This window comes from Morone saxatilis, unplaced genomic scaffold (assembly GCF_004916995.1).
Source record: "Morone saxatilis isolate NCDOM2014 unplaced genomic scaffold, NCSU_SB_2.0 Contig6, whole genome shotgun sequence".
Taxonomy (NCBI): Eukaryota; Metazoa; Chordata; class Actinopteri; family Moronidae; genus Morone; species Morone saxatilis.
The window spans coordinates 11,041,578-11,051,200 of record NW_023340206.1 but is presented as its reverse complement, the minus strand read 5'-3'; the positions used below and the strand labels follow the sequence as shown (position 1 = coordinate 11,051,200).

Below are 9,623 nucleotides of genomic sequence, written 5' to 3'. Positions count from 1 at the left end.
ATTAGGAATACAATGATCTTGTGTGCGTATGTAGCTCATATAGAGGAGTTTCATAACCTGTTAAAAACTCATTTTAGCACAGTACATGAGTAAATGTACTTTCCACCACTGCCTCCAGCAGAGAGTCACTTTAAAAAATGAGATGTTTAACACTGGCTCAAAGTTAGCTGTCTAGCCAACATACCTGCTGAATTCCAGCAGTGTATTTTTCTCTGTAAATTGAATAAACTAGTCTAAAGGTGGCCATGACAAGCTGGAGCACTATTTACTACAACTACATGTGCAAGACTGTCACCACGCAGGAGAGCACATGTGGCATATTATGTCTCTATTCAGTCATGTCCTGTTGAAATGTCCCTGACAAATTCGCAGAACTGCCACCGACAACCCGTCTGGACACAAAACATCAGCTAAAATGCTTTGAGTTTCAGTGGAAGCATTCGGAAGTTAAGGCAGTAAACAAGTGTTAGTCATGAGTCTGAGGAAGTGTTTGCTACCAGCACACAAGAGCCGACGGATCAAGAGTTCAATGCCAGTGTATTCTTAGAAACAGGAAGCCTGCAATACATCCACTGGTCTGATTTCCACTGCGGTAAATAAAGGGAGGTGGGACTTGTCTGGTGGCGTTGTGATAGGTAAACAACAAAAACATCTGATCTTTACAGCTTCAAGTTTTATTTGGAGTTCATTTTTTTTTTTTTTTATCTCTGTTTTAAAGGAAATGTGTGCCATCAGAAACCACACAGGATATCATCTCTCATATTGATGTAACAGGATGCAAGGAAAAAGTACGGTTAGCTGTGCTGTAAAAACGCCAGATGTTTAGTGTTCTGCACAAAATAACATGGGAGGAGACAGTCTTGGGATTATTGTGATGCCCAGTGCTCTGTCCAAAACCGCGGATACCAGAATCCTTTGTGGATTGAGGTCACGACTATGAAAACGGCATGAAAGTGGCTCGTAAATATTACTCGCGATGATAAACGGTCAATGCACACATGCTGTTGATCATCATGCGGCCTGTTTGCAGATGGATGTATTTAACACTTGAAAGAAGAGTGGCATGTTAAGTGTTTTTACAGCTTCTCTGTTCTGAATTTGATAAATGATGCACTGAAGGGATAGATATAGCGCTTTTTTCCTTTGGGACTTCCTAATTGTACCTGGTCACATATATGTTCTGGACGAGGAACAGACAGTAACACGCCCTGCTTTGTCTGGAAACAATATTCATTTCAGTGGGGGACATTTTCTAAGGTCAGACAAGGAAATCCCACCCTTAATTAAATATGTGGGAAAGAAAATACACGTACGTTGTTTTCTTTCGCTTGTCTTTGAGGGAATTGAAACTGAAACACAAATACAGCGACTCTTTTTTTCTCTCCTGAATCTCAGTTTAAAAACAGCTTGTTTTTATTTACAGCATTATTTCTTAAGTATAAACAAGCATTGTCTGGATTTATTGACAAAACAACAAAAAATGAAAATAATGAAAATGTGTAACTGCTACAACATGGGAAAACACACATCTGGGTTTTATATAGTCCTTGTTTTTCGAACATCAAACTTCAGTCTTGACATCGGGAAAACATATCTGGGATAAAGGATCCTAAACTCAAGGTTCACTTACTAGCTTTTTTTTGTTGCAGGGCTTTCGGTCATATCCCATTGTTTTCTTCAGTGAATGGCACTACTGTCAGAGGCCGGAGTTACGGTCTGCCCTCCCTCTAAAAGTCTGCTTGTTATCACGTTGTAACACCTGGGGAAGTTCCATTTACTGAGGAAGACAGCAGAATATGGTTGAAAGAAAGCCCAGAGAAGCCAGTAAATGTTTTCTTTCCCCCAATGTAGCCTATATTAATGGCAATACAAATCCCTATTATTATTAATATTCAGTGTAGCCTATTGCAAAGATGTTAGCAAGAGAGTTTATAAATAGTTTGTAATAGACGTTTTTGGAAAATTCGCTTTCCTGATAAAAAAAAAAGGTTATTTGAGAAGATTGATGCCACTTTCATGTCTGTAAATATAAACTGGTAATCTTAGCTTAGCATTAAGAATGGAGAATGGCGGGAAACAGCTACCCTGGTGCAGGTTGGAATGCTAAATGCTAAGGCAAAAAAAAAATTATAAAACATTAATTAGTGAGTTTTAGAGGTGCTGGTAGGCAGAGTTTGTTGCCTTCAGACATAGCCAATGCTAGCTGTTTCCCCCTGTTTCCAGTCTTTGTGCTAAGCTAAGATAACTGGCTGGTATATACTGTAGGCCCCACAGATATGAGAGTGGTGTCAATCTTATAATTTCACTCTCAGCAAGAAAGCAAATAAGTATATTTCACAAAATGTCAAACTTCAATCAGACGTCACACTTATGTCCAGTGTATCATAATAAATATCTGACGATGTACCCACTATGCATCCAGTTAGGCCACTGTATGGTCTCTTTAAAGGAAAAATAAAATACTGTAGTAATCACCCAGTCTAGTAACCTATTGTATTATGAATAACAGAAATATTCTGTGATTCCAACAGAAAAAGAAATTATAAGCTAGCTCGTTACATTTAGGGCACATTTAAAGGAACAGTTTGCCATTTTAGTAAATAACGCTTTGTATTTTGAACAGACAGACATAAGAGTGGTATCAATCTTCTCATCTAACACTCAGCAAAAATGTCAAACTATTAGCTTTAAATTATTTTTCCACTTCAGGTGATTATTCATAACGTTAGAGGCCGTTAATAGTGCTGCATAAGTGTGTAATTCCTGTACTGTAAGGCTGAAACCAGCAGCTCTCTGACAGGAAAGTGATCTCTGACTGGAGGTGACTTTATCTTGACACTAAAGTGGTAATAATTATCAATGTGTTAAATCAGTGAATCAGTATAGGTCAGTTCCTGCTGAATTTGTTTCCTGATCACCAGAGGATTCATCTAAAAGCATGCAACATGACACTTTCACACTTTATACCATTAATTTCTGCAGTTTGTGGACTGAAATGTAGTAAAAGTAATATAGGTGTTCTTAGCTGACTTGAAAATGATACACTAGTAGTACACTAAAGGATGTCTACATACAAAATTCATATTTTGTGCCTTATATGTGTCATATTCATACACAAATATATGTACAAACACAGTCATAGTTTCCTCTGTGACTATCTTACAATCTCTCCAGCATTTCGGAATAATCAGATGTGAAGCAAAAAAACACACAGTAAGCCTAACGGAGCATTAACTTAAAATATACTGTAGCTATACCCATGCCAGACAGAACAATGTAAGCTTTTTCTTATGAAACTCATTATTTATTTTTAATTTAGCTAAAAGAAAATAATATAAATATTAAATTCTCAGGGGATCATTCACCCTTTATTCTAAGTTGCATGTCTTTAATTCAAAAGAAGCAAGCTTTAGTTTTTGTGTGTGTTTGTACTGTTTTGCATTTTAAATGTCTAGTTCTGTATGTTTCTAACCACGGAAATCATGGCATTAAGTTTTTGAAGGTAACTGCCTACCGTCTGACTACCTCCTTCTCTGCTATTCAATAACTCCCAGCAACTATGGCTCCGGCTCTGCCACATTAAAAAAGTTCTGCAACAGCTATGTGCATACAAGTAGATTTCAAGAGGTGATTAAACAGGGTGTTTCGTGAATTTCCTTTCCACAACACCCTCACTAATAACTACCTATTTTTAAGTTGCATCAATATCCTCAAAAGGCTCAGACAAAAATCTTAGGTTTTCTCTTTGTAAGATCTTAACAGTCAGAACAGCTTCTTGTTCACTGGGGGCTCTTCAAGTTTATTCCACAAGATGCAAAAAAAGGCAGGAATTCCTTGTGTTAATGCTCACAGTGAGACTGGTTGATTTATTTGGTCTTCCTTATGGCCAACAACAGCCCCTTTGAATGCTCATGGGACATAAATAATGATGCTCTCTCAAGCTCCTTCTAATTTAGTGAGAAAAAGTCAAAAAAGGAAACTATTTGGCTGGGAGATGGAAAAAAAGGCAAAAAATAAAGAAAAGTGTGTACTCAGTCAGTAGCAAAACTCCAAGAAAACACTGACATCAAATCTTCGTAACATCTTGGGTGAAGTCAAAGAAACAGTGAGCCTCCAACGTCGAGGGCCGCCTTCACACGAAAGGGCTGTCCGATCTGAATATGTCTGAGTAGCTCTTGCCGTTCATGTGCTCGGTGTGGCTTTCGATGCTGTAGCAGCGGTGGACCTCTGTGAGTGACGACGCCACGTACGAGGCTGAGCGGAAGAAGTCGGCGTTGGCGAACGTGCCGGCGAACTGCATCCGCTGCTGATTCCAGTGTCTCCGCAGGACGCTCTGTACCTGCAAGACGAGACACAAAGAGGAACTTATCATACCTTATCTTTGGAAATGCAGCAACTTAAGGAGATTAAAAGAAAAGCCTTTTTATGATTTGTGTCTGTACTCGGAGGGCAGGGCTTATATCCTAAGTGGGTGGTGCTTAACCCAAAATGGGCGGCGTTAACCCAAAGTTGTTTATCCAAGCGTGAAATTGATTGGTTCATCAGAAATTGCTACTTTTATAAGAAAAAATATTTACATAATTTAGCTTCAGAGCAATGTTTCTGATCAAAAGAGAATTATTTAAATAAGTTTTCTTTATGAATGTTTCTATTGTAGTATTCACAAGTACGGATATTGGCACATTTTACTTGTTTAGTACTCACACTTGTAAAAAGTGTAAAGATCATCTTTAATGCACTTTTGGTCCCTTCATATCCACGCCCTCTATTGTTTTTGTGAATTTTAGAGTTTCAAAATATAAAAGGTATACAAAGTGTATACATATTATATGCTGATTTTGATATTTTCAGACTTATTAGGAATAGATATGTGAATTTGACTTCTCTTAGGCCAACATAACATGTATTCCTGGCAGCACTGAAACATCTTTTAAACAGCATTTGTCATGAACAGTTAATAGAAATAATAAAATATGAAAATCCAACCCGCGGTCAACATTTTGGACGATGGCACTGGAAAAAAAGCACAGAAATACAGTACTGTCCAATGTGGTGATATGGACAGATACGGACAATATGCAGATTTTATTTTTATATGATATGATATGATATGATATGATATACAGGTCTGGTTACAGATCCATTAACTTGTGTATCATTGGATCTTTTCGGATACAAGCCATAGTTCCCATCAACCTTAAAAATGATATTAAAAAATTGCACAGCATTGAAAAAAGATACTTAAATGTTGCATGCTGTTGCAGTTTAACTGGAATAATTCAAAATCCAGCCTTGAACTATGAGAAAACATCAGTAATAACATGCTGCATCGAGCCAATGACTCACCTCCCCATTGAAGAAGCAGAATATTGTAGAAACCAAGAGACCCTGCATGTGAAAAAAAGTGTGAGAAAATACACAAGATAGGAAATCCTTTAAGCTCAAACAGCTGCACAAGGGCCTGCAACAAATGTTTACAGTGTCACATGTCCCTGCTCTTATTCTAGAAATATTTTAAACCACCATTGGTACATACACAGCGTTGGATAAAGCGCTCCATATATGTGTTTACTGACCTGGTAGTGCAGGAGGATATCCATGATGTATAGGTAGACCTCATAGACCCAGTGGTCCTGGGGCTTGTAGGGGACCAGGACAAACTGGATGCCGAGCAGAGGGATGAGGATGAGGGTGGCTCTCACAGCCCTCATGTAGAGGCTGGACTCGGCCTGGTGCGTCACTCTCAGCTTGGTGATGAGAACCCGAACGATGTTGAGCAGGAAGAAAAGATTCACCTGGAATCAAAAAGGCGTTTTATTTGATGCGAAAACAAAGGAAATGCAACTATTAATGGGTCAACACATAATACTGCATGTCTGCGGTTGGGTAGCATGGCTCAAAACTTTTAAATCACCACCCAGATCTCCAATTTGTTTAACCATCATTTATCACATATCATTTAAACGGAATAAATGACAATGTATTTGTAATGTGTATTTTTAATAAAGCTCCAATGAGATTTGGTGGTTTTTAAGGACTCCTTGGCAGTTTGATGCAGTGGAAACCATTCAAACATGTAAGAATAAAAAAATCACACTGTCCAAAAGTATTTGGATTATTTCCACTGTTGATTTTTGGAGGGTCAAATGGAGGAATGTGTTTGACCGGCCAAGACAGTCTTGTCCTTGATCCAACTGATTATGTGTTTCACTTTGATGGTGACCAGACTCAAGGCAAAAAGAAACAAAAACCCTAAAACAAGCGAGAAGTGAATATGTCTATTGTTCCAAATAGAGCTTTTATCTCTTTAACCATTTATGCACCTTGCATGTTAAAAAGTAAAAGTTACAAGTAAAAGTCCTGCGTTTAAAACCTTACTTATCTAAAAACTTTTAACATCACAAAGAACTAAGTGGTGGCTGTGGCTCAGAGGTTGAGTTGGTCATCCGCTAATCAGACGGTTGTTGGTTCATTTACAGTCCATTTACTATTTAAGTACTCATTATGCAGAAATGTCCATTTCAGAAATATATACATTAAATCACTGGATTATAAAATATATGTATTAATGTGTGCATCACTTTAATGCTGCAGTTGGTAAAGGTGGAACCATATTTAAACTACTCACTATAGTTGGCCAGCTAGTTTAATCTATATTAATACATCATAATTTATATTTTAATTTTTATTATTAATAATCTGAATCTGCAAAGAGTTTAACTTACCAAATAAATGTAGTGAAGTAAAAAGTACAATATTTGTCTACAATATGTTGTGGAGTGGAAGTATAAAGCAGCATAAAATGGAAATACTCTGTACTCAAGTGCAGAAAAAACATTCCACCAAATGGCCAAAGTGGATTTGCAGGTCTAAAATCAAGTTCTCAAGTATACCAAGCGTTTTCAATCAAATTCTAGATATAATGACTTCATTTAAATTAAGACTAAAACTTGTAAAAATGCTCTGTGTCCACTTGAATTGTGAGACTGTGTATGAGAAAGCATACTTCCTATATTGTGTACGTGTAAAACAATGAAAAATGTGTATTGTATTTCAGTTCAGTACTCACCACCAATGCAGCGCAGATGGGGCCGTGGATAATGTACAGCAAGGAAGTGTTTGAGCTGACCCAACATCTGTGAATGCATGAATCAGATCATTACATTACACATTATGGAAACACGTGACTTATGATATTCTTTAGAAATGGTCTCGTGTGGAGGCGGTGATCAAGAAGACTCACTTGTCATTGTAGTAGCAGTGGCGTGCTATCGAATGTATCACCGCTGGCACGAGCGGGAAACCTGCAAACCACCAAATTAGCATATTTTCAACATCTGAGTGTAAGAAAGTGAGATGAAATATCGTCATGAATCCCTACTTACCCCACCCGAGCAGATAATACCACATGAGATGTTGTTTTTCTGCAAACACTGCCACAACTATCAGCGTGTGCAGGTAGATGCCCTCGCAAAGCATCCAGAAGTAGTTACAGCTCAGCAGATACAGGTGGATGAACATGAGCAGCTTACAGCTTGCCTAGAGGGGAAAAGCAACATGAGCTCTCAACACAAAATATTTCAAAAACCAAAGCAGATTTTGACACAGAATGCAGGAATCACTCACAGAATCATTATGCGAGTGTCCCTGTTTATTAACCACTGTTGTAAGCCTGACGACGGTGATGATTGAGTTCAGCACGAATGAGAGGAAGAGGTTTTTGTGCAGGGTTATCCTCTGGCAGCTCAGACTCCTGAGGGTCAGCGGAAGAGGAGACGCACATTAGACGCATATTTGGATTTCATTAGCTGCAGTAGATCCACTCATTTTTGTAAGGTGGACCATGGATTTAACATGAAATTCAACAAGCTGCTCAAAAAATGATTTTAATGTGCAAGAAACAAGTCAACAATTGTTAATACAGTATACAGCAACTGCAAACTTTATTAGGTGTAACTATAAGTCATTAGTATTTATGAATCATTTATTAAACTATTAAAATTGAAGCAATTTGTAAGAGCTCCTCCCACTTTGTCCCTTTATAGTAGCTTCTGAAAGAAATGTTTGAGTATCTGGACCCAAAATTAAATTAAGATATTAAGATTTATAACTCCAGATTGTATGGATTACTGTCATGGAAGAACCCTTTATTCTTCTTTGATACTTTGACCTTTGACTTTGACCTTCATTGATACTGTTTCTTTGGAGTGGTCTGCTGGAGCAGCAGCATCTCAGCAGCCGACAGGAAGAGACTCGAAAACCGATTAAGAAGGCAGCTCTGTTCTGGGTTGGCCCCCTCGCTCAGTGCAAGGGGTGGAGACGAGGATGGATGATAGCAAAGCTATCAATCACTGATGGAAAATGTCTCCCACCCCATGCAGGCAACCATCACTGCACTGAGCCGCTCCTTCAGTGACAGACTCCTCACCCAAAATGCAATAATTAACTGTGCAATATTTGACCCATATTCACTGTCAATCTATTGCCAATGTGCAGCTGCTGCTACTATTTGTGTTAATCTGTTGTTGTGGGATTCTTATGTTTTTTCTCTTGTACATAGGGTTTCATTATTTTCCTACTCTTACTGTTGTTTATACTGTTTTTAAAGGGGAAATAAAGAAAGAAATAAAGAGATAATAAAGGGAAAAAAAGAAAGTTGTGTCGCACTTACTTAAAATGGAAGAATATTCCTAATGATATGAGCAATGAAACCACCGACAGGCCGTGACCAATCATAACCAAGTAGAAGTGAGTCATTGCTGCCTGCAAGAGAACAAAATCAGTACAACTTCACAGTTTAAACTACTTTATATGGTGTCTTTCACTGTCATTATTCCTCCTTACTGCTCCATGATGTGTTGTGTTGGCTTTGCAGTTTGTAAAGTTTGTCCATGTCCTGTTGCTCTCTGGGTGACGTCCCCACTCGCCTGTCTCTGTGCAGACTTTGGAGGCCATCGCTGTTGGCACATTTGTAATTAATTAAGCATCAGGTGTGAAGAAAGGGGGCTGCAAATAGGCAGCTATCTTAGCTAATGATCTGAAAAGCTTATATTACAGTTATAACATTTTGGGAAATATTCTCATTAACTTTCTCTCTTTGAGTGTTGTTTCTGAGAGATGTAAAAATTGTTACCACTCTCATGTCATATGTTATATACTGCTTAGCTTAGCATAGCAGAGCGAAACAACTAACCTGGCTTTCTCAAAAAGTTCTCCAACATGTAACCTCCTTAAAATCACCATTTTACATTTCTGTTTTACATTTCTGTTTGTGTATGCATTGAACAAATTAGATTTTTTTTTATTAATAATTGTTTAAATATCACCTAAAGAGTAGAAATTAAGCTTTTAAACTACACTTGCATCATTATCATTGCAGATATATAGTTTGTAACTGTTTCTGAGGAGCTGTTGTGAAGCCCGGTGGTCGGCTCCACTAGCTCCCAGCTAATCTGAAAATGGGTAAAGAGGCGGAGTGCTGTGTGCTGAATGAAGCCCAGTTAGTGACGATAATGCGCCGCTGGTGTAGTGGTATCATGTAAGATTCCCATTCTTGCGACCTGGGTTCGATTCCCAGGCGGTGCACATATTTTTGTTCCATGAGTCTGTGGTGGCCAGTGCTA

General features: G+C 38.2%; 1 protein-coding gene and 1 non-coding gene across 4 annotated transcripts in view; one reads left to right on the top strand and one right to left on the bottom strand.

The window, feature by feature from the left end:
• Positions 1-760: 760 nt before the first annotated feature.
• Positions 761-9,623, bottom strand: part of calcrlb (calcitonin receptor-like b) — an 18,067-nt gene continuing 9,204 nt past the window's right edge. For 2 of the 3 annotated variants that reach the window (XM_035677807.1, XM_035677806.1), the window contains exons 5-13: positions 8,845-8,957; positions 8,672-8,763; positions 7,627-7,753; positions 7,386-7,539; positions 7,244-7,304; positions 7,070-7,136; positions 5,577-5,795; positions 5,347-5,388; positions 761-4,339 (exon numbers count right to left, since the gene is read on the bottom strand). In XM_035677807.1, coding sequence (XP_035533700.1) covers positions 4,133-4,339; positions 5,347-5,388; positions 5,577-5,795; positions 7,070-7,136; positions 7,244-7,304; positions 7,386-7,539; positions 7,627-7,753; positions 8,672-8,763; positions 8,845-8,957 — 1,082 coding nt within the window. In that variant the 3' untranslated portion in view covers positions 761-4,132. The remainder of the gene's footprint in view (positions 4,340-5,346; positions 5,389-5,576; positions 5,796-7,069; positions 7,137-7,243; positions 7,305-7,385; positions 7,540-7,626; positions 7,754-8,671; positions 8,764-8,844; positions 8,958-9,623) is intronic. The other variant, XM_035677809.1, reaches the window with a different exon arrangement.
• On the top strand, positions 9,515-9,585 carry trnag-ccc. Its single transcript has one exon. It is a non-coding gene; the product is annotated as a tRNA-Gly (tRNA).